Below are 25,856 nucleotides of genomic sequence, written 5' to 3'. Positions count from 1 at the left end.
CACACACACACACACACACACACACACACACACACACACACACACACCAAAGGAGCTCCAACATTTTTGGGACACCCTGTGTTATCCACATGATGTTTGCTCTTTAGATTTTCTGTAAATAAATCACTTTATACCAATATTCATTTTTTATAAATTTACAAATTGAATTATTTATTAAAATTGAATTCATAAAAGCCCATATGAATTCACATGTTCATTTCTTTATTAAAATATTCATAAATATTTATATAAATTAAAAATGTATTAAATCATTTATGAATGAATAAATAAATAATAAAGCTTGTAAATTTGTAATACATTTCCAAATGATTCATGTATTTATAAATTTACAAATTATTTTAAGTAAATCAATTTATAAGTTTCTTAAAAATTGCCAACATTTATTTCAAACTTATTTGTTTGTAAATAATTTGAAGAACAGACATCACACCGATACTATATACCTTCAACCTGGCACAGTGGTGTACTTTCTATTCATCAGTGAAACCGAATATAAATATTTCAATTACAAATCATTCAAATGTGCCCATCTTTGATTTTAACTCGTTGAATACGTCAGACAGCTCGACGCTTAACAAGATTTCATCAACTGACAAGACTTAATTCCATTGATATACAACGATAGGAGACAAAGAAGCACGTCGCTAATAAAGCATCTGAAACTTGCACCGCCGATCCTCAGTACGCCCAGAAGAAACACGTCTCATACAAAAGAGGGGTTGAAATCGTCGATTAGATCGGTAATCACTTTACTGGTATCCTACATACTTCCGGTATCAATGTACATAGCCAACTGGCACAGAGTGCTTCCATTAGTAGCTCCACGGGCTCATTTTTCCGAACATCCGAGGCAATACCGATTTCGAAATCAGTTGCTGGTCTTTAAAGAAGCCCCTAGATCAGGCATGTCAAACCAATTTTTATCCAAGCGCCAGTTTACTTCTCCATCATGTGTACAATTATTTTAACACAAGCTAACATATGTCGAATTGATAAGAAAACAAGACGTCTCTATGTTTACATTGGATCAAAAGGTCTCATAGATAAATACATGAAGACTAATGATGGAACCTAATATTTTCAAAACAAGAAAAGTATTCGTCAGCTAATCTTAATCTTTTTCAAGTGTTTTGTTCTTCGTCACTAAAAAAGTTGTTCATTCAAGAATTTACAATGGATTCCGGTTACTTGAGCCATCGATAAATTGGACAAACCGTTTATTTAGGAAACTGTTAAAGAACTCTTAAAGAATAAAACTGAATTAGGAAAATAGACAGAATTATCTAAATTTGTGTAGGACATGAAGTCCTACATCATGTTGTTTAATCGAGATAAAGGACATTCAGCCTTACACAACTCCTTGAGGAGTTGGAAATAAATTGGAATCTGAATTTGAAATAATTTCCTATAAGACCTTAGTTCAAACTCAATTACGAAGTAATTTAATAAGAATTAAGCTCTAGCTAAGTTTAATCTAAATTCTCCACACGTAAGAGACTATTTCCAACTTACTTGTTTAACCCATTTGCATCACATGGAGAAATGGAGAATTCGTTCTTATCACCAATATTTTATTTGAATTCAATCTCCAATTAACTTGCGCGCATATATGCGCTAGTGATGCAAGTGGGTTAAGACAGCATCTGTTATAAGAGTCTCACTGAAGAGGCGAAATGCAATCGTTTACATACAACGTAATATACACGGGATTTCTTAAAAGTCCAGTAAAATTTGTCTAGGTCCGATATGTCTCATTAACGAGAATCTATTATACTTTCAAACATCATAGATAATATGGAACTGAAAAAAATGAAAGATGTGTAAACGTCAGTGGACTCGCATATTTGGCATGCCTGCCCTAGACTAAAGAAACGAATCGATCGAGAGGCTTAGTAAAACAATATTATCAGTTGAAGACAGCTTTTACAGTATAGCTCCATATACGGTGTAGTAAGAAGGAGGAAGTCGAACGATAACGGACAAAAGTGTGAATTAATTAACGCAAAATAAAGGAGGCACCGACATTGTTTAAATGTGTAAAACGAGAGAAGAGATTCGCTTGTCGTCCGGGGGGCGTATCAGCGTGACACAGGTCCTCGATCAGTCGCGCTGATTAGGTCGCTGTTTACAAGTACCAGCAATAATGCGCACTTTCCATAAATGATAGAAGTTAAGTATCGTATCGCGAAAAAATCACCTGGTACGGGACTATACTGTACTTTGACTAAGTATAATTATAAAGTAACGTTAGATTAAGAGGTAGGTTGTAAGGCTGAACCACGTATACGTATGTGCTGCGGCACCAGACGACTGTGATAACTCGGTGGGCGGTGCCCAGCCTCCTACTTCATACTTGTATACTGAAAACTATGAGAATACTTAAAGATACAACACACACAAACACGGACACACGCAAGTAGCAAACTGGAGAAGTTTTGAACTTGGATGTTTGGAGCTTGCATTGTGAGATACTCGACTACTGGATCCGTTAAGCTTCTTACGTGATAACACACTCGTTGCGCACTCTACTTTTACGCTATCAGTGATATTTGAATATGGTCACTCTAAAAGTAGTTTGTCTTATTTGAGAAAGAGAAAGAAAACAAATGAAACTGATATTATAAAGTTAATGTGGAATTTGTTCGTTCTAGTGGAAGACCTAAAAACAGAGATGGGCAAAATTTGATTTGAATAGAAAATTAAGAATAAAACTAAAGGTATACTCATATATGGACAACGTTTATTCAATTAAACAGATACATTTTTATCTACTCATTGTGAATTGTTTTATTATATATTTTAAATTCTAGATTTTATACAGTGAGTAATACGTTAAATGGTGTTTAATCTTTTATTTGTTATTCGAAATTTGTACCCATATTAGAATTTTGCCTATCTCTGAGTATTAAAGTATTTTGTTACTTTACATATTTGTCGTTAGCGATACTGTTTGGTCGTCTCAGTTTCGTTCTCGTCATTCAAACTAGAAATCGGATATAAACAATAATTCAGTTGCAATGTTAAATAAAGCGAAACTATGCTCACTAAAAATTTTGTAACCATAGTTTTACAGGTGTAAGTGAATATGTTAGATCAGTGTTTCTCAAACTGTGGTCCGCAGACTCCTAAGGATTCACAAGGTCTTTGTCGAAAATAAGGAGCATATTATATACAATTTGCAAAAGCCCTATTACTGTTTCAATCTCTGTTATATAGTATTAAGTAAATCCCAAGAATTATACACTAAGTGTATGTACATTTAGTTTTGTCATTGCTTTTCATCATAATTAAATCATGTGAAACCATTAACGTAAAATAACAATTCTGTACATGTTAACACATTTAAAAAAAACATTTTAAAAATATATTAACGAGATGATAATTTCATTCTACTGCTGTGACGTTTGAGAAACACTGAATTAGGTAATCGACGTAACGGCGAATGTGTTGAAACGAATATCGTATGCGCCAACAAAGTATTATGATGTAGAAGCAAATTATTTTGTTCGCGATAGCTGAAGATACAAATTGAAGGGTGTCGTATTAATTTGCTTTTAAGTGTAATAATGTCTAAACAAAAAAAAAAAGAAGAGAAAAGAAAGGTCTGAAGCTTGAACATTTTCGTCCTTACAGGTGCATTCGAGTACATGTACGAGAACGGATCTTCAGATAAAATCACTAATGTCGTCACACATTAGTGATTGATGTGCAAGCTCTATCTAAAGTATTTAAGGAGATAGGAATGGACCAAAAAAAAAAAAATAAGACAGTAACGAGGATTAATTTTGGTACAAGATCGAGTCCCACGCTGTTCTGTTCAATCTTCCATATACTTCTATGGGTAGCGGTACTAAAAAGTAATGGTAATATTATGTTTGATTGTTCACCGTGTTGTATAGTTGACTCTTTCTAATGCAACAGTGTAATTCGAGAGAGTATTCTGTGACAAACTTTTGTAACAATTCACGTTACGTTCGTATAAACTTCCCATACCTATTGTGTTCTTGAGAAACAATTTATGAGAAGTCAAAGAATTGCTTGTTTCTCTTGTTCATTTATATTTACTCCAGTTTTAAGTTCAACTTTTCTTCAACTTTATATATAAATAATTCCGTGTTACTTTTATGTTCTATTTGCTTCCATGCTTTTTATATTTCTAATGTTCGTGAATTATACAGAAGTTTACAAGCAGCACAATTTGTTTCATGTGTCGTAACGAGTATTCCATCTTGCCAAGAGTTCATTCTATAGTTTACGAAAGTGTCCACACATATACTGACAGATATTTGTACAATTTGATATTCCAAAACACGGATGTGTGTATGTATATGCGCTAATATAAAACTAAAGGACTTTCAGAGGTCCATTCCTAACTTAAGTGAAATTTTAAGTCATAAACTAAGCGTATTACATACTTACGTGCATACTAAAAAGGAAGCATAACTAAACAACTTGAATATTCTCTCTCGTGTACATCAAGGTCCTGTTAAATAAGTTGTTTATTGATAATAAATGCCATCACGCTTGCAACATGTGTTTCAGATTTTTATTCTAACTTTAAGGTACATTGCCTCATCCATTTTCTAATTGAAACTTTCTTGTTGTAAGAAATGAATTAATTTTAGTTACTTAGTTAGTTGTAGTAAATTTTAGTTATTTAAATGTATCATATAAAATACTTTATTATCAATAATATGACCACGTAACTCGTATATGTATGTGACAAAAACAGATCGATTGAGTTACTCTCGCATACTTACATGTTTAAAAAAAATATGAAATTGCAAGTAATTACAGGTACGTGTTTATGAAATATCCTAGATTTGAATTATGAATCAAAGAATTCAGGAATAGTATCTTTATTGCACATATAAATTTTTTTTAATACATTTGTATAAAGATATCTTCAATTGTTTAGAAAATAACTTTTAGTTTCTGTATTTTCATTTGTAATATTGTTTACATCAACTTTTATGTCTAGTACCTTATAGCTCCTATATAACGACCAAAAGAACAGTTATTAATTTAAAAAATTAGTATTAAAAATGCATGAAAGTAAAAAAACATACTATAAATATACAAACGTGCAATGTACATTTCAGATAAATTCCTTAATAATGGACTTACTCCTACTCTTTGTTTACAGAATTTTATTATGGTTAAAAATGCGTTTTATGAAATAAATTGGTTAAGTTCTCTTAACGAATGACAAAATTCTTCCTTACATTATATACATATGTATATTACCTCCTTTACTCGAACATTTCATACAACTCAATTAACTATCTAGTTTTAGGTAGTATAAGCAAGGATCGCTTAAACGAATTAAATATCCTGCACTTACATAAATTAATTTACAATACAAAGATGAAATAAATAAAGAAATACAAGACTGATTACTAAACTTATTAGCTATTAGATTTCAATTGATACATCGGGAACAGTCAATAATGAACTTAAATACAAATCAAATACATTGCATGACATGTACAATAACTAATGTTTATGAAAAAATGAGTGACATGAAATTATAAATAGTCGTTCATGGTGCTTCGTCGATTGTTTGCTCTGTGAACGTTGCAATTTTTTTTACGCATAGAAGTAAAATACGTATATTTATCATTACATACAAAATGATTCTAACAACAATCAAAGATGCAACAAATAGTTTTACTGTTAACATACCCTGCTTATTATTGCGGTATATGCACAACTCTGCTTTCTATGGAATTAAAAAGAAATTCCACATTTTATTATCAAATACGAGTATCCAACATTTATAAAAATGTATATACTCGAATATATATATAATAGAGTCAGAAAAAGGAACGTAAAGATTTTAAGCGAACACGCAACATGTTCTCGACATACTAATAGTAGGTGCAAAAATTTAATTAAATTAGTCATTATAACTTCGCGATAACACTGGAATAAAACGATGGTGGTATCAGAATATATGCTTCAGTATTTAAGTATAAAAATTGTCCGAGGGCGTACCACACATACATTCAAAGGTTAGTTATTGGGATATCTTTATCTTTTTGATGATCCAACCTGGTCATTGATATGTGGTCCGCAGCGTGTCCCTAGCAGTTTGTTCCTCTTCTGTAACAATTATTTTCATAGAGAAACTGATAGTAAATGTAAAGTAGCGTCGGGCAATTTTTCATATTAAAATCGTCTACGTACCTTGAATTAAACAATATCTCGGCTCTGGAATTAATGAACCAAACAAGAACAAATGCGATACCAGCTACTAAGCTACCTAGAATCATACTAAACCGCTCTGTAGCTGCTGATGGCTTCAGGAACATTCTTACGCTTAACGTTTGCCATACAGATTCTGTCCATGTGGAATAGGTTCCTGACTTCATATCATACCCTATTCGAAACGCAAACAAATTATATCTGATTTTGAAACATAATATACAATTGGGATGAGCGTTTTTAGAAATTGTTTGTATTCTTCTTTTAAAAAGCACTCGTCCTAGTCGTATATTCTCCTTGTTAGTATGATGTACTAAACAACCATACCATCGATTATAAATGCTGGACTCATAGCTGTGCTATAATTCACAGTGGAATTAATACACAATCCAGTGATATTGGTTTGACCAGTGATCCAAGTAAGATGGTGTTTATAGCACGTGGTTTCGTTCATATACGGCACTTCCTTCCTGGTTAAGAAAGCAAGAAGCAGGCCGGTCAATGTTGTGGCAGTATTAGGTACTCTGTCTACACCAACATACAGTGGCAAAACTTGATTAGTTAATTTAGTGCCTGGTGACGAAGCAGCACGAAACAATTTGCACTTAGCACTTTCCAGATAACAAATCAACATTTCGAAAACATGGTCCTCAACATCAGCTTGAATGGATTCATCTATGGATGGAGGCTGTTTACCAGTTACGTTTTCATAAAGAACATTAGCAACTTGAATTGCTATATTTGCTAAAGAAGTTGCAAGATCATTTGAATCGTTCCTAAAAAGAACTTGTTTAGTGTAAATCTGTATTTTCACAATTTATTTTTTTATGTATACAAAGAAGCAGTAAAACCATACCTGTTAAAATGAAGGCTTTCTGCATCATCTAATATACCATTGTAATATCTATTTTCAAATTGATCGCCGTGATTACTTATAACAACAGCCGTTAAATCTGGATTTTCATTTAAGAAACTTTGTATTGACGTAGGTGGGACACTATTATTCCAAACAGTTGCGTTTAACACTTTCTGCAGTTTATTTAACATTTTATTTCCCTTTACATTATTAGAGTGAAAATATAATTTTCCTTTATTCAACTGACCAAATTCAATAACACATTTAATGTCATCAAACTTTAAGTTTACTCCACCTAATGCATTGAAATTGCCTTCTTTCAAATCATAAACTAATCTACTAGATCCTATGTAGTCAAAAGCTTCACCATTTAATAAAGAGAAAACAACGTTAGTTTCTGGAAAAAAAGAGAATAAACATTAGCAATATTTAAAAAATATTTACAAGTGCATATTTTACATTATGTTAAGTATACATACCGTTTGGTATCGTAACATTTTTAAACAGAGTATTTAAATAATAGGCAGTGGCAAGTAGAGTAACTAATCCTGTTACTATATTACCCGCTCCAGGTGATATTCCATCAAACAAAGAAGATGCATCCAATCTAGCTGTTACTAGAGTAATGGAGTTTTTATCTTTATTTAAAGGGGCCAAAGGCCAATGTATATTTCTATCTCCTAGAGGATCGCAAAATTGTATTGGGTTAAAGTTTAATTTAGAATCACTGCGCTTAATGCAAGATTCAGAATTAATTGCAGCAAACATGAATGACTTCATTTCTATAGCACACAGTGATCGCAACTCCTGAGTATCCAAATCATGAGCATTATGTTTCCAGAAGCAAGACTTTATTGCTTCTATCAGTGTTTGGTTCTAAAATTAAAAACAAAGAATTTCAATTTTTTCTAATTTCTGTATAAGCTATTTTTGACATAAAAATTTAATTCAATAGAATAATCAAAAATTTAGTTAATATTACCTCTATGTAAAACATTGGAAAGGGCCAATCCTCCATAAGTAAAGAGGATCCATATGGATTCCATGGAGTTCCATCATTGCACCTTTTATATCCTGAATACCTGTTTGGACAAGAATCTTCAGGAGAATAAGAATCTAAACGTGGTTGACTGATATTTTTGGCTAACAAAACTCCGTTTGTATTCTTTGTATTCCGCAATTGGAGTAATGTGTCTCTATTAAACATAGAAAATGGAAGAACTACTGTATATGGTCCAGCAGTAGCATTATGTTCCAGCCATCTAATAGCACTTTCTTCCTCGACTAAATGAATAACACCAACGCTTCCTGACCTACTCGCTGCAAAAAGAAGTTATAATTTGCAAGTATTCATACAAAAAATATATTATACATTTTATGCAATTGAAATTAAACAATTAATATAAACTATGGAAAAAGAATGATTAATAATTGTAATAAATATAACCTTACAAGAACATCCAAACTGATGTGTTCCATTGTGTCTACGGAAACAAGCAGAAACTCCTTCAAATGACATATAAATCATATCTTTTATTCGCTCCGCAGCCACTGAAAACAGTTTTATTTAACATCTATTAAATTTCATTGCGCTTATCTGATTTCAACATTTGTATAATAAAACAATAAAAGAAATTCAATAGTAAACAAATGTCATTTCCTAGTATTCGTATAATTTTAAATGTATATTGCTAACTTATAAATTATAGGTGGAATTATAAATAGAATAATTCACTTCTGTAATAAAGAACAAAAGATAAATTTCCAAAGTTTGTATTGAAATGTTTGGATCTCCATTTCAATGCAAAATTCTCAAATTTAATATTATCTTACCTAAATTTATAATAACGAGTATTAGAAGATATGCCAAACAGAAACATCTTGTCATCTTTCCCTTGCGGCGATACCTGTTAAAGCTTAAGTTTATTTATCACAACCACCACAGTGGACGGTCTATGAAAGGTTAGACTAATGGTGACTGTGGTGACTGCATATATCTGATGGTGACTGATGGTGACTGATCCTTGATGATGTCGGAAGTAGTTGTCCAGTGAGCAGTCCAGTGAGTGCGCATTTATAAAAAAAATCCCCCAGAACCTCTCAAAATTGTGCAACTTTTGTCTCTGCTAAATGTCCCTACTCTTGTCATCGATGCAAAAATGGAGACCGATATTGAATAATGTGTTCGGTAGAAAATCCGCAATGATCAGTGATCAATGATTTACTTTACAATTTTTAAGATTAGGTTTAGCCAGGATCATGAAGACTGTATAAGGAGTCCTAACTGTATAGTGTAGAAGTGTTATCAAAATCCCAAGCTTGAAGTTATGAATATTTCTACCACTTGCGGCGCAAGTGAGCACAGCTACGATATATATATATATATCGTATTATATATATATATATATATATATATATATATATATATATATATATCGTAATATATGATAATATATAATCATAATAATATCATACACATATGACCATGAAGACTGTATAAGGCATTGAGCTCTAATCCTAAGGAATATATATATTACCTCCCCGTAAGGCAATAACAGCAAATAAAATTAAAAATTTTAATGTAACATGTTAAATTTTATTAAATGCAATATATTAAATATTATTGACCTCATTAAATGACTTGCCCGTATGTACCATAATGTATTTGCCAAGGTATTTGTATGAATAAATAATCTATAATCTAAATAAAAACAAATTTTTATTCATATTCAATGACGACAAAATAAAAGAAATATAAAATATAGGTATACGTATAGGTATATAAAATATAGGTAAAATAATATAATAAAAACATAAAACAGTTCAGCATATTTGGCATTACCGGCATAATTGGCAATACCGACCAAGAGTAACAAGTAGTATCTTATACTTTGAGTAATATAAGGAAAATATTCAAAAAATCCCGGTCATCATGCATTCTCCTTATCCCCACCTTCGGCGCGTAGCCAACGAACCGCTCACTGCTCAGGAGCGTATTACTCGTAAACGTATTAATAATATGTACGTCTTTGTTTCTGCTTGACCAGGAGACGAAAAACGGGCAGTGGTAGTCGTGCTGATTCATGTAAAGTAGAATGGTCAAGTAACATAAGAGCCACGTACAATACTCAACCGAGTCGCTATCCTTTGTTTTGAGTCCCAAATCCAGTTGCGCCCGTGGCAGGCGCCTTCTTTGCCACACCCTTGTTACGGCACTGCATGTATGTTTTTGACAGTGATTCCAGGGGCGACTTTTGAATGAAAAGTCCATCGTGTCTTCAGATCTATAATCAGCGCCTTCCTCACCGAAATGTTCAAATTTGTCAAGTTTGTTGTGTGTTGTTTGTATGTATCGCTACATAACGCCACAGGATGATTTTACCGCTGAGAATACTGATGATCGACTAAAAAATTAGTTTGACCTTTTTAACGTTAGATGGTGTTTGTTTGTTTTTTCATTTAAAGTGCATGGGGGATTTTTCGAATGTATTGTGACGCGTTTAGGTAGATCATGTGAGCATACCTCGGTAAATTACTTTCAAAATCAAATAGCTCGGTCAGTTTTTAAATGATCAATAACAGAGAACACTTTAAAAAGCGTGGATTGGACAAATTGCTCCGAGGAAGACGCCGTATTGACGGAGGGAATATCTCCGCCCAACACTAATAATAAAATGAACAATTCTAATATCTCACGCAAAGTTATTAAACAAAAGGATTCCCCTGCAGTGAAAAGAAAAGGATCTCAGGAACTATTGGAAATCGCTAAAAGAGAAAAAGTAGCCACCTCAGATACAGACAAGAACCGTGAGAACAGGATAAACGTATACCCAAATAATCATGTCGGTCCTGCCCACGTGGAAGTTAAACTAAAGAGTGAGTATATTAAAAATTCTTGTACCCAAAACTTAATTCATATTGCCAGAGCAGTGAATGCCATGAATGCAGAAGTAGTAGATATGAAAGCCAGAGGAAATGGTGCGGCAGAATTGAAATTCTTAAATAAAGACCAAGCTAATTCATTCATCCAAAAGATGAACCATGAAAAAGGATACCTCAGCGCATTCATTCCATCCTATGGAACTAAAAAAAAAGGTTTCATAAGGGATATCCCTCTCGATGTAACGATGGATGAAATTATCCACAATTCTGATTCTGCAGCTAAAATCATTAACACAGTAAGGCTTAACAAGAAATCTTTTGATCAAACCACTAAAACTGTCAGCTGGTCTCCCAATGAAACTTTACTTGTAACGTTTGAAGGTGGCACTCTACCAAATCATATCAAATTATTTGGTATTCTCAACATACGAGTGCTCATATACATAGAAGGTGTCAAAACATGCCACAACTGCTGAAGATATGGACACACGGCTAACCATTGCAGAAGCATCAGCACATGCCACGTGTGTGGAGAAAAGGATCCAGAAAAATCCCATAAATGCACTCATGGTCAAAAGCTCCACTGGCTTCACTGTAAAGAAGAGGACAGAACTTTTTCTCAGGAATGCAGTGTATATCAAATTAACGAACTTCTTCAAGAAACGATGGCATATCAAAGCATTGGATACTGGGAAGCCAAAGAATTAATAGCCAACAGGAATGCTGATCGAACACTCTCAAATCAATCCAACTTCTCCCAATAAATCAGACTGGACAAACCTAATTTTCCAGCTTTAGAACCAATATCCAATGAAGCAGAGTACAAATTAAAATAAATAGGCGGACACGCCCGTCAATCTGTAAACACAGACTACTGATCAAAAAGATTGAACTCAGTCGCACAAATTTTAATCGCTCCCAAAGCTAAAAGCGCAGAAACCACTCAGATTGACATCATCAAGCCCTCAACTTCAAATAATATGACAAACAACACACCACAAAAAACACAAGTTTACCCACGAAATGTACCAAGCTACTCCAAAAGTATCAAACTAGTAAACTCTCCAGGAGGAAGAAGTGACATCAATCAAAAACAAATATATTTATCAACAGATTCAATTTCAAAAGATTCTAAAACTCTAATTGTCAAGCAATATAAAGGATCATTAAATAGAAAAAACAACATTAAACATGAGTCCAACTAATATTTTACTGTGGAACTGCCGTAGCATCCACGATAAGAAAAAAGAATTCACCAAAATTTGCAACAGCTATGACATCATAATACTAACCAAAACCTGGCTTAAGGGTGCGCAGGACCCAGAGCCAAACTCCGAGTTGACTTCAGCGACAGTTGCGGAAAAAGTAGGAAACTCCGGGATAAGGACAGAGAGGGCGATACAAAAATTGCAGGAGAGATGAGGACAGGACGATTAGGCTAGCATGATTTTTTTCCAGGATATTGAAGCAAAGAAGCAATATTTTCTAATAATTCTGGTTTTAATATATTCAGTACACTTTGGCGGATGCGACTCCAAGGCCTGACTTTGCAATTTTGGCCTTAAAACTTTATAAGCAATAAAAGTATGTTTGCTATCTTCATTTTATTGTTTATAAAGTTTTAAGTCCGAAATTACAAAATCAGGCCTTGGAGTCGCATCCGCCAAAGTGTAACGAATATATTAAAACCAGAATTATTAGAAAATATTGCTTCTTTGCTTCAATATCCTGGAAAAAAAATCATGCTAGCCTAATCGTCCTGTCCTCGTCTCTCCTGCAATATTTGAATCGCCCTCTCTGTCCTTATCCCGGAGTTTCCTACTTTTTCCGCAACTGTCGCTGAAGTCAACTCGGAGTTTGGCTCTGGGTCCTGCACACCCTTAAACCGGAAAAACATCTCTCAACCAGCACTCATAATATTGTTCCGACGGTATGAAGATGCCGCGCTACAGTCCCGAGTTACATCGTCGCGACGGTGTGAAGATGTTGCAATGATGTGAAGTTGCGGAAACGAGTTTTCGCGCTTCCGGTTGCCAGGAAGCGGCAAATTTTTAAAATAGTAGAGAGCGATTCGAGAACTCAAAGAGAGAAGACGTTTTGTTACAAGTCTCCAAGATTATCGTTATATTATCGTTAAATTGTTTAAAAGTTATAGTTTGTTAATAAACTTTATATTTAATTAAAATGAATTCTCGTGCTTCAACCCCCTGGCGCAACAATATCATAACGAAAGACCGTACAAATCAAAGAAATGGTGCGGGTGTAGCACTGATCATACGCAAGAACATTAAGTATGTCCCAATGAACATCCCAGGCGTAGAACACCTAAATAGCGACTTTATCGTAATAGAAACCACCAATTTAGAGCAAAACATAACAGTTACAGGCCCCCTCAGGAGCAGCTGACCAAAAATAAATGGAACAATGTTATAAAGGTGGTGAACAATAAAGGCAAGCTGGTCTTGGCAGATGATTTCAACGCCCAGCATCATATATGGCACAACAGCCTAATTAATACTGCAGGGGAAAACCCAGGGCCCCCAAGCTCTACTCTTGTGAACATGAAGCCCGATTTTAATTCGCGCCTGGGACTACTGGCGGTGCCAGTGTCACTCCTTTACGTACTATTAAGTTCATATTCTGTGTAAGTTTATTGTATGGTGTATGCGCCCGGCAAAATTTGAACTCCATATATCCATATTTGATCACTGCGAACTGCTACGAACATTTTCAATTGTTTCGGAACTAATCGCATGATCAAACGCGATCGATAATTGATTGGATAATTGATGGAATTGAATGAGAAAAGTACTAAAGATATCACCATGGATGCTGCAAAACGGTCAATAATTATTTCGATAAAAATATTAAAGAATTATTTAAAATGATTTAAGCCGGGTTTTATTAATATATATATAAGCCGTATATAAAAGCTCGCACTTTCTTTTATAATTTCAACTGATTGGAACTTTTTTAATATCTTTCTTTTTTGTCATCTAGTAAACTAATTCTTCTACTTTCTAAAAAAAATTTTAAATTCCGAAGAAGGGAATTGCGTTTTCAAAGGTGTCTGAATACTTTTTCGTCCCAGTGTACATTATTGATTGGAATCATACCTGGATAAAATTTCGAAATTATTGTCTAATTATTAATGTTTTCTTTATTTAAATTTATGTTTATAGATCCCACAAAGTATGTGCAATCTTCGGCTGCAGAAGCAGCAAGAAACGCATGTTCCAGTTCCCCTGTCCGCTGAAGGACAAAGACAGGTGCTTGCAGTGGATAACAGCTTCAAGAAGGGAGGATTTTCTCCAGCTTCCACCAAAGATAGTGAGGAGCAAAGTGTTGTGCGATATTCACTTTGAAAATCGCTATCGCTTGCCAACAAATCTCATGAGGGATGCAGTACCAACCTGCAACTTACCAGGTAATAATTGACATCAGTTCAAGAGTTCAAGTCATATATATAATAAAGTATATATATCTAATAAAGTATATATATATATAATAAAGTATATAATAAAGTATATAAATCTTTTTCCAATATATATATATATATTGGAAAAAGATTTTTCTGATGGGTAACAGCGTGGTCTGTAGAATTTATATTACACGAATAATTAAAGAAAAATCTTTTTCCAATTCTACGCTTGTCTTGTTAATAATTAAAATTAATCGATATTATATCGTGTTTGGTACCATTTTCATCAGTATAACATCAGGAATTCACTAGTGCAATTTATTTCTTTAACTTTTATAAAATACAACAAAAAGTGAACATATCATGACAAACATTTTACACTTTAATGCTCAGACCCTTTGAGGTCCGTCGTGGGTTAAAGTCGGCACACGTGCGCTTTGGATGGTTCAACCCGTGGTTTATGGCTTTCAGTAATCACCCGATTTCACTTCATATGCATCGTATTATTACAGGAGTAACGCCGATGGATTCCTTACGTTTTTCTGATGAAAACGAAATCATTGTTTCCGTATAATTTCCTTCTAAATAATCCGAATTGTATCGTGTCTGGTACCATTTTCATCGGGATAACACAAGGAATCGATTGGTAGTACGGAAAATAATGGTCGACCTTCTTTGGGTCTAGTTTGCTACGTCCTGTTTATGATACCAGTGTTGCCCGGCGGCTGACTAACATGTTTACTCGGAAGAGCTTGAAACCATTCGAGTTGCCCGGTTCTTTCGGGCCGCTTGGTTTTTTCGGACCGCTCGGTTCTATTCGGGTAGCTTGAAAATTTCAAGTTACTTGGTTTCTTTCGGGCAGCTCTAATCTTTCAAGCTACTCGGTTTTTTCAAGTACTCGACTCGGCTCGTGACTTCGAGCCGAGTCCAACTCGGCTTGATTTTTTCGGGTATTTGAACAGCCCTAGTGGGATTACAGGACAGCGTGGGAGTGAAGGACAACGTGGGACTTCAGGACAGCGTGGGACTTAAGGCCAACATTAAACCTGAAACAAGTAAAGACTCCGGCGCACTTGCCTATAATGTGCTCCTAGGTTCATCCAGAGGTTAGTGTATTACCTTACAATAATATTATCTTCTATTGTATTCCTTTTTTTAGTTATGATACTATTCAGTATTAGAAACATTTTTAATGTTTAATTTTTAAACAGTTTTAATGTTTCTTTACATTACACAGTTTTCATATTTGCCTTGTAATTGCATTACTTACATATATTTTTTTCTTTCCATAGAAAACATTGGGAGAATAAATAAGAATTCCAAAATGGAGGAACCCTGAAAAAAACGCTGTTCAAAGCTGTGGCAAAAGTTTTGAAAACAGCCAGGCAGTTCAGGCGCCGGAGGTCAACGGTGAGAAAACGCATCGAGAAGATTGAGCATCTCGTGCAGACCGGTGTGTGTCAGGTTTTAGAAAGCCTGCCAACACCCCTGCACGCGATGCTCTCTGCTCAGATGCGCAACGCGGGAAAGGCGAAATCGGCGCGACGCTTCTCCGAAGAGGAGAAGCTATTACCTGTAAGCATTTTAAAACAGAATTCCAAAACTTATCGATATTTGGCAAAGTTATTTCTTTTCTCAAGCATCGAAACTCTTAGGAAACTAATATCCAAAATTCCACTAAAAGCTGGAATTTGCGATAATGTTTTTGAAGAACTCGAACAGCGGACTGTTATTCCGACAAGTTAATCGTCGATAAAAAAAAGCAGATACGCGTGTTTGGTTTTTGATGAAATTAGTTTATCGCCTCAATTACAGTACAATACCTCAATGAATGTAATTGAGGGATTTGTAGATACTGGTTTTTCGCGTAATTTAGATATCGCGGATCATGCTACAGTGTGGATGCTGAAAGGAATTCATGGTGTGCGACCGTGGAAACAACCTGTTGCGTATTCATTTTGTAAATATTCCAGTTCAGCTGAGAACCTTGTTCGTATGTTTAAAGAAATAGTTCGCCGTGCATGTCAGGCCGGTATAGTAATAGTAGCAACAGTTTCTGACCAAGAAAGCACAAATTGCAAAGTTATTCAAAGCTTACTAGATTCCTCAAAGAGAAATTGTTAAAACTGGTTTATTTATTTAATATGTATACAAAAAAGGATTTATGACATTTCATCTTTGTTCTTAACTGTAACTGAAAGTTTTGTTAAAATATAAAATTACAAAATAAAATAATATCACACGCGACCATATTACGTTCTTACAACTGTACCGATGCCTACGTTTTTGCGCACAGCGCTCCACACGTTAGTCTGCCGCGCAATTCGAATCATAACAACAATGCATGCAAATAAAATAATTATCTTCAACATAAATGCCTTTCAGGAATCGAATGCACTGCGGCATGATGTTACTGTAGTCGACAATAACATGATTGTACCGCTGTTTCATCCCCCCCCCCCCCCAATTTGTTAAAATGTGTCCGGAACAACTTGCTGACAAAGGACTTGAGTTTTAAATTTCAAGACAATATTTCACGGGTGGCTAAATGGTCACACGTGGAAGATATATATTTTATTGATAGCAGTAATGTTTATGAAGACCGACTCATAAACTTACTGCTAAACATGTTATTCCAAATAAAATACCTAAAATAAAAGTAAAATATTACGCTCAAGTTTTTAGTCGAACAGTTGGAGCCCTCATGACACTAATGAGCCGTAGCAAAGGTAAGAGTGTGTGCGGTACGCGTGAAATGTCGGGTGATGGAATTGACACTGCTCGACTTATTCATTTTATGAATAATACTTTCGACAGTGTCAATAGTAGAGTTGCGCAGTCCACAAGTAAAACGGATATGATCTTAATAAATGTTTGGAATTTAGCTATTTCGTGTTTTCGTTGCATGAGTTTTTTTAAAAGAAAGCCTGCGGATAAGGAGCATCCTAAGGTACTGAACAGTTGGATTAGGACTCTTCAAAATTAAAAATTGTTTAAATCTCATCTGCGTGATCTTGGTTTTATTGAATTTATTACGCGTAACTTTAACCAAGACGCGCTTGAAAATGTTTTCGGACAAATAAGGCAACACGGTGTCCGTAATACTAATCCAACTTGCAGAGCCTTTCAATCATACTATCGAACACTGCTTATCAATAAAAAAATTTATATCGGTTGCTCCACGTGCATCGACGGATAATTTATTTAACTTCTCTAACTTTTAATGTTCCAAGTGCACCTGAATTAGCTATTCAGGTTGCCATTCGATACGTTACGCGAATTATTCGAAAAAAATATGTTTGCAAAAGTTGTTTAGACTTATTTTTCAAAACCGATAATTTCGGGGAACTTTCGTCGATGCATAATGGATCCACATTTTTAATTTCTAAGATCGTATCTGTTTGCTATGCTAATGTTTCAAACATAGTACACATTTCCGGTCTTGTTACGGCTATGAAGTTACAAATTTCTAAGCATATAAAATTTGATTTCATATGCTCCGAACATGGAAATGATTTGAGACCATATATGATACATAATTGTATCATATATGTTGTCGAAACATATGTACGCAGAGTTAATCGCATTATAAGTTATAATAGATTCGAACAGAGAATGGACTTGGATCCACATCTAACGCGTCCTATCGAGGTGCGTACATCTAATGTAAGCAAGACTAGATTTTTGTTTTAATAGGTTGTACTTAATTTAAAATTTCCCTTTTAAATTAAGTAGTCTTCTTTGTCAATATCTTTAATACTTCATTTTTTACATTTGAAATCTTTTTATTGTACTTCATTTTCCAAATAATAAATTCGGTCTTGTATGAAAGTTAATTATGTGTACTACACCTTTTTTGTATATTTTATTGTATTTTTTTTATTATATACTTTTTGTATCCTATATTTTATTGTATATTTTTATTATATGTATGTATAATAAGTTTAAATTCATACAGTAGATCCTTTTTTTTCCTTCCTTTACTTTTTATTCAGTTTCATTTTAAAGCAGGTACAAATACACATGTATAGGATCATGTTGTTGTGTGTGTGAGACTCACTGATTATGTTGTATGTGGTAGTAACGACACTGGCGCCGCGGGTAGTCCCGGGCGCGAATTAAAATCGGGCTTTAACGCAAAATACTGTAGCTCGGTGGCCCTGGGGAAAACCTAGAAGAAATCCTAGCAGATCGTAACCTGATAGTCCACAACTTAGACTCCCACTCAAGGATAGACAATAGATATAACATCAAGACCAACATTGACCTTTTTATCACAAGTTCAGACATTGTTCACCTGATTGCTACTAGACAACTAGATGATACCTTTGGGTCAGATCACTTCCCTATAGAAATTAAAAAACAGATATACTCCAGAATCGCCAATAGACTATCCACAATTAGAACAGACTGACAACTCTACCAAACTGAGATGAATAACTCCTATAATGAATACCTCAACATGGATCATGTAGCCCTTCCAGAAACTCACAGATACGAATTATTCAGCGAATCTATGAGAAAAGTAGTTATCAAGCACACTCCAGAGAAAAAGGCTAACTCGAAAGTAGGGGTTACCCGAAAAAGCAACCCGGCCCCCTGGCGGAATGAGGAGTGTGACCGTGAAATAAGAAAAAGAAAAGCCTCGCTTAAAAAATGGCTGTACACCTTAAAAGCAGAGGATTGGAATGTATATAATAAAAATTATTTCAAAGGATATAACTGTTTCATACGAAAGTTGGGGGGGAAGTGTCGTGTGGTTCAACACGGTCCTCTTTCCAGAAGGCCATACCTTCCCCACTCCGTAACCAGATCTTTCTAGAGCTATATATCATTTGTTTAATTCAATATGGCTAATTATTAATTATGGCAATGCAACGTCGGGTTGCTTGGCCAGTTTACGCGTTACCGATGGTAACTCATCGGTCATGCGACATTCCTTTTGGAGCCGCCTTCGGATCATCGCAAGTTCGCGCTCTGCCACAAGCTGACGTCTTGGCCCCTCGCGAACCCATCGCTTGCAGCTATTCCGAAAATCAATATATTGATCGGACGCTAACATATACATATACGTTTACAAAGTACACGCGGTGTAATTTCTTTCCACCCTAATCCTAAAACATCAAAGACCCATCACTTTATTTTGTTAAATTGAAGCGTTGCGTCAACGAAGAAACCACCGACCGTACCTATCGATGGTATAACTCCGATAAGGTGAAACCTAAACATCTAGGAAGCATTCCGGGCAGGATGTTATTTTTTAAACGTTATGAAAAGAAATCAACCACTACCCATGGAAATTCATGTGGTATAATTGTTTCTTCTACCCTCGGTAGTGTAGGCTACTCGCTAGGCGGCCGCACTCATGCGCGAGCAAGTGACTTGACGTGCATCGAAGCGCGTTGTCGCATACGAGCGCGGGGGCTCCACCGGCATAGTCGCACTCTGATTGGTCGGTGTTTTCTGTTAATATATCCTTAACGAAGCCTCGGACAATATTTTCACTAAGGAAAAAGTTGTTTCAAATCACCCCCCCCCCCATCACCACCCCTTTCAAGGACCTCCAACATTTTTGGGACACCCTGTATATTGTCTTATAGTTTTATCGCACCTAATTTTATCAAAAATTAGAAATTTTGGTAATTATAGAGAACAGGTACATCCTCTCCGATTTCGATGATTTTTCAATATGTTATAGAAATCAACATTGTGAATAACTTTTTCCTATATATATAACCGTCGCTCGGCCTTGGTTTCCGAGATATTTGCAAAATATCATTGCTACTACTACAATGAATATTGCGTATAGCTACGCGTCTGTGGCAGCGTGTGTGTAAGCGTTCAGTCGTCGATTGTTTAGGCTCGGAATACACGTACGCGTCTGTGAGTTCCCGTAATTTCGATGCGTATAATTTTTGCGCAAAATCCTTTTACAAAAATTGAAAAGCATAAACACCCCTCAGGCTAACCGTGTACACACCTGAGTGGTGCGTTGCAGTACTCGTTGTTGGGGGCTTCGCCACCAAACCCCCGACCGGGAGCGAGCCCCCGGAACCCCATTTTTTTACTGTACGAATACAGATCATGCGCTACTTTATATGTATAAATGAATTCGGAACAGATTGAAACACGAGCCGACCAGCGAATGATAGCTAACGCATACAGACTCACAGTCGCGTATGTGTATTCCGAGCCTAAACAATCGACGACTGAACGCTTACACACACGCTGTCACAGACGCGTAGTTATACGCAATATTCATTGTTGTAGCAGCAATGGTATTTTGCAAATATCTCGGAAACTAAGGCCGAGCGACGGTTATATGTATAGGAAAAAGTTGTTCAAAATGTTGATTTCTACAACATATTTAAAAATCATCGAAATCGGTGAGGATGTACCTGTTCTCTATAATTACCGAAATTTTAACGAAACTATTTTTAATGTATTTCAACAACATTGCCACTATGGAAATCTATGTACTTTAGTTGATTCTTTAGATTAATAACGTAAACTTTTACGAAAAAATTAGTATTAATAAAATATTAGCTAAAATCACAGGGATCTTGTACTTTAGTCGCAGAGTGTATGTCTAACGAGCTTAAATAAATTAGCAAAATGTTCGAGGTTCGATAGTTTCTTGGGGAAGCGGAGAAAACGTGTAACAATGATGACGCATGTCGCGCGGACGAAATAGCAGCGTGTCTCAACCTGGGGACCAAAAGCTTTGAAATTAAAATCGGAGATAAACGCGTAACATATTTAATTTTATTTTATAAAAAATATACATGTCGAATTGAGTAACCTCGTCCTTTTCGAAGCCGGTTAAAAAGTAAAGTGGAGCACTATCGAGGGTAACAACGAAAGTTTACATTGTATGTTACTCAATGTTACTTTTCATAGATGAAGTATAAACATGTCATAAAATAAAAAAAAAGTTTTAAATTATATTAAAAACAAATAATTTACTTCTAACCTAATAGATCCGTGTTTACTGAAACCGGGAACAAGATAGACAAAATTTGAATAAAAACATGTAAAACTACTTAACACTTTACCAGTCGTATGCTTCATTATATAAATTATGAAATATTACACAAAAATGTTAATCTGAAAACAATTTTAATAGATAAAGTAAGTAATACATATTGTTAATGCATAAATACGAATATTTTTCAAAACAGTTTCAAATCATATTGAAAAATGTACAGGTCTTCAATCAAAGATTGAACGACAGCGGTTGAAAACCTGTTTGCATAAAAAATAAAACGACTCATATACATAAAAAAAGTACATAAAAAAACATTTTTGTTATTTTTTGTGGATGCTCAATAAATACAGTTGTGTTATCAAACGCATCAGTAAACCCTAAGGTGAGAAGCGATCTATGGTCAAACGCAACAGTAAATCCTAAGCTGAGAAACGATGTCTTAATGTATCTACAGTGAGTGTAAAATGTATTCGTACACCGATCAATTTACTAACATAGTTTTGTGTGAAATTATAGTTTCTTAACTTCTTTTTTTATAATCAATGATATTTTACATATTCTCGGAAGTTTCTAAGATAGATATAGTCCAAACAACATTTACTAGTTAATATAATTTGTGAAATTAACAAAAAAATGCGAAAAGTGGGTAAAAGCATAGAAGCAATAAGTATTTGGACGATTCTTATGACGAACCATTTACAGTAGAGTTTGTAAAGTAAACACATTAGTTCATTACTCCGTACGAATTAGAAAACCTCAAATTTCCAGTAAAGTACTTTTAAAAAAAGTTCTAATAGAGGAATGGAAAAGGATCATACTTCGAGTAACTAATAATTTATTTTATTTAATGCTTAGCAAAGTTACAATAATTATAAAATCAATAGGAAATCCCACGAAGGAAATACTATATACTTATAAATTAATGTAAATTTCTTTTTTTTTAATGAAGTTTTAAAAATTAAACAGTTGTGCGAATACTTACTGCTTCAATATTTCTATCGATTAATGGCTTTTTTCTTGTTAATTTTGCAACTTACATAAATAGCTATTTCTTCTTGTTATCTATCTATTCTAGAGATTTCCGAGAATATGTATAATGTCATTGTTTATAAAAACTAAGTTAATAAATTACAATTTTACATAGTTCTTTTGGAAATTAATCGATGTACGAATACTTTCTACAGCCACTGTATGTAATCAAACACAACAGTAAATCCAAAGCTGAAATTGTAAAAGTCCTGATTTAATTCTTTATCCTTGATCCTTTGATTTTATCCTTTGATCCTTTCAATTTATTATTTCCGTTTGATCAGGATATTTAGCAAAACGAAACTAGAACAGTTTTCAACCGTAAAACGTAATTCCACGTAAAGCTGAAGTTTGAGAAACACTGACGAATAGGAGACTCGTAACGCGGATACCTATAGAACGCAACAGATATCATTAAGCGAGGTGCACGTGAGCGCCGGAACACGTGTATCAGTGTCGATAGCGTACCAGCAGCCGTTGCAAGCGAGCGTACCACTACGACTGGAGACCAGTGCTAGGCGAAGACCGGTTCGCTGGAAACGGGTAGCGGAAATACTGGAACACCGCAATCTCTCACACATTTTTGGGAAAGTGTGCCCGTCGCGTAAAAGTTTTCATACCGATTGAAAAGTAATAATAAATCCGTGTGTATAGTACTATAATATAAACGAGTGTACGTTTCCCTTCAGTTTGGCGTACTGCTAAAACGAAATTAATTTTTTTGGTAGGTGATCAATTAACGAAACAACGATTACGACGATTTTAAGGCTAGGCGACGATGCAAAGGAAAGTTGTAACGCAAATTTCATCGTTGATACTTTGAGAAACAATCAGTCCCTATGGTGACGCTAATCAATCGTTTATTAGTGGCTATCGATCGCCGTTACGTGTCCCGCTTAATCGCATACGCAGTCAACAATATACATAACTTGTTTCAGGTGCAGTCTAACGGGGCCACCGGAAGTAAATGGGTTTCGCTTACGAAGAACACGATTCTTCGCCGCGAACGACTTTCGATCGTCATATTCACCTGTGTCACGTGATCTGCGATTGTTCGCCGATCGTCGTTCTCGAGGAACGTAAAATTCAATCGCAGCCCGGATAATAGGTATTTTTCTACGCACTTAACACTTTACCGACAGGTGAGCCATTTACACTTTACCGGCCGGTAGCAATATTTTCTTATGTAGTACTGTAGTAGCATTTTATGCTCCCATCATTATATGAATTTTGAAATAGTGTGTAAATATTGATCTAAAAACAATTTTAAATATAGAATTAATGTTATGAAAATAAAAAATATTAAATTTAATTATATGTCTAAATGTTACCGATCGGTAAAATGTTAATCAGCTATTTTTCATGACGATCGATATTATGTTATCAATTACTGAGGTAGCATTGTATACTTCCATTATTATATGTATAAATGATGAAATATTACATAAATATTAATCTAGAAATGACTCTAATAAATAAAATTAATATTCTATAATACTAATGACATTAAAAAAAATATTATTGAATTCAATTATACGTTCATTCACTAACGGTCGATAGTGTTACTGGAATGTTAATACACGGAGACTTCATTTTGAAGAATACAATCGCGTGGCTTTTTAAGTGGTGTCCATTGTATTGTACAATCAGGTTCCAACGTATTATTACTGGTAAATTATAACCGGTAGCGGGATTATAATGGAGATGATCAAAATTTAATTTTTGTTTAGGTAAAAATATAAACCAAAGTATGGAAGAGAGAAACTAAATGATTTTCCAAAAGGGTCTTTTAGAGAACACAAATGGTTATTTTAATTTTAAATGAATGAGTTATATCATTGCAATTATACCAACCAAGTGTCCACTATAAGTTCCAGTCCTACTGAACTTTACAGTCCTCCAAAACATTTTCATTTGTGTTTATCCTAACACAAATAACACTGTCCAACAAATTTAAACTTTTTTTAAATTCCGCGATATCCACTAGGTGATTCTTATAGGGTTCCTCGTCCTAAATACGAATCTGAAAGTGAAATTGCTCCATCATCCTTAGTTTTCGAGAAATACGAGATTTTGTAAATACGGTCGATTTTGAGAGAAAACGTAATACTACTTGAAAACTTCGAACGCTAGAAAGTTCTATTTAGTTTTAAAAGATAGAGGAGGAGTGTTTTCTAAATATGAAGACATATTCCTTTAGAATTATCTGCTCTTTTGAATGCCTGTAATTGAACACCGAAGTTCAAAAAGTTGGCGACGCGAGTACTTTTCACGAAATACTTTTGTATTTTTATGAAAAGTTATTCGTCTAGGTCGAATTTACTATGCATTATAGGATTCTGCAAACATTTCTGAAGAGAAAACCATCCGCGGTAAATGTTGGAACGTTTTCTAGTTCGTACAGATCCAGAAAATATTAATGTAGAACGCACGAACGCAGGCTTCGCTCCCTTTACATCGGTGAATCAGGGTCGTCGTCATGCGTTCTGCACAATCGTCGCCACGTGCTCGAATAATAACCATCAAATTCTCGTAACTTCGTTAAAATTCGCCCCACATTGACGAATAGGAAACCATTTTAAAGCTTAATGTTTCTACTTTTCGATACTTTAATCTTTTGTTATTTAAGTTAGTGTTTAGGGGGGGGGGGGGGCGGCTAAACTCTCCTCTAAAGAGAGGGTTCTTTTATAGGTAGCAGTTTTTATTAAAAATTAACAACAAAATATACAATTATAGATTGAATTAATTGTTAAATAATTCAATTTAGATTTAAATAAAGTTTGCTCAATACCAAATTAGCAAAAGTCGAATAATTGAAGATACAAAAACGAGAAATTAATCTCCCGTTTTGTTGAGTTGCAGCATAAATGAAATTTTAAAAATGAAGAATTACTTATCTGGAACATGTAAATGTAATACAAAAACCGATAGCGCGTGGGACCGATTAGGCGACGGCCCTGACTGACCGAAACATAGCGAGCAATGGCTTTGCAGCGGCAAAACACCGTTCATGCGTTCCGAGTTGACATTTTGTCAAGCCGTACGAACTAGAAAACGTTCCAACATTTACCGCGGATGGTTTTCTCTTCAGAAATGTTTGCAGAATCCTATAATGCATAGTAAATTCGACCTAGACGAATAGCTTTTCATAAAAATACAAAAGTATTTCGTGAAAAGTACTCGCGTCGCCAACTTTTTGAACTTCGGTGTTCATTTACAGGCATTCAAAAGAGCAGATAATTCTGAAGGAATATGTCTTCATACTTAGAAAACACTCCTCCTCTATCTTTTAAAACTAAATAGAACTTTCTAGCGTTCGAAGTTTTCAAGTAGTACTACGTTTTCTCTAAAAATCGACCGTTTTTACAAAATCTCGTATTTCTCGAAAACTAAGGATGATGGAGCAATTTCACTTTCAGATTCGTATTTAGGACGAGGAACCCTATAAGAAT

General features: G+C 34.7%; 4 protein-coding genes and 1 pseudogene across 16 annotated transcripts in view; 3 read left to right on the top strand and 2 right to left on the bottom strand.

Annotated features, from left to right (window-relative positions):
• The window catches only part of LOC128884790 (homeobox protein PKNOX2-like), a 32,163-nt gene extending 26,928 nt beyond the window's left edge, over window positions 1-5,235 (top strand). For all 4 annotated transcript variants that reach the window (XR_008459470.1, XM_054138420.1, XM_054138422.1 and 1 more), the window contains one exon: window positions 3,655-5,235. The gene's annotated coding sequence lies outside the window, so the exon portion shown is untranslated. The remainder of the gene's footprint in view (window positions 1-3,654) is intronic.
• A 178-nt stretch (window positions 5,236-5,413) lies between these two features.
• Window positions 5,414-9,363, bottom strand: LOC128884789 (nicastrin). 2 transcript variants are annotated; one of them, XR_008459469.1, is made up of 9 exons: window positions 8,918-9,363; window positions 8,537-8,635; window positions 8,067-8,404; window positions 7,564-7,960; window positions 7,085-7,481; window positions 6,556-7,004; window positions 6,211-6,403; window positions 6,028-6,126; window positions 5,414-5,946 (listed from the first exon to the last, which is right to left on the bottom strand). XR_008459469.1 is itself a non-coding variant. In XM_054138419.1 (8 exons), exons 1-8 carry the CDS (start codon window positions 8,970-8,972, stop codon window positions 6,108-6,110), a joined length of 1,947 nt encoding a protein of 648 aa, XP_053994394.1. In that variant the 5' UTR covers window positions 8,973-9,363; the 3' UTR covers window positions 5,414-6,107. The 2 variants fall into 2 exon arrangements, 1 of the variants encoding a protein (XP_053994394.1); XM_054138419.1 differs by having other exon boundaries at window positions 5,414-6,126.
• Window positions 9,364-10,833: 1,470 nt separating this feature from the next.
• LOC128884692 (F-box/LRR-repeat protein 3-like) overlaps window positions 10,834-25,856 on the top strand; it is a 25,582-nt gene continuing 10,559 nt past the window's right edge. Inside the window, exons 1-7 of one of the 9 annotated variants that reach the window (XR_008459439.1) lie at window positions 10,834-10,960; window positions 12,905-13,257; window positions 13,347-13,610; window positions 14,149-14,393; window positions 15,356-15,493; window positions 15,680-15,962; window positions 17,990-19,532. Coding sequence is in view for 1 of the 9 variants with exons in the window: in XM_054138253.1 (XP_053994228.1) it covers window positions 13,151-13,257; window positions 13,347-13,610; window positions 14,149-14,393; window positions 15,367-15,419 (669 nt within the window). In the remaining 8 variants the exon portion in view is untranslated. The other 8 variants (XM_054138253.1, XM_054138249.1, XM_054138248.1 and 5 more) reach the window with 8 other exon arrangements.
• LOC128884691 (transmembrane protein 185A) overlaps window positions 14,256-25,856 on the bottom strand; it is a 26,328-nt gene continuing 14,727 nt past the window's right edge. Inside the window, exon 7 of the transcript XR_008459438.1 lies at window positions 14,256-14,385. The gene's annotated coding sequence lies outside the window, so the exon portion shown is untranslated. The remainder of the gene's footprint in view (window positions 14,386-25,856) is intronic.
• On the top strand, window positions 15,969-17,996 carry LOC128872614 (uncharacterized; annotated as a pseudogene).

This window comes from Hylaeus volcanicus, chromosome 2 (assembly GCF_026283585.1).
Source record: "Hylaeus volcanicus isolate JK05 chromosome 2, UHH_iyHylVolc1.0_haploid, whole genome shotgun sequence".
In the NCBI taxonomy this organism is placed as follows: domain Eukaryota; kingdom Metazoa; phylum Arthropoda; class Insecta; order Hymenoptera; family Colletidae; genus Hylaeus; species Hylaeus volcanicus.
This window is presented reverse-complemented; position numbering and strand designations above follow the sequence as displayed.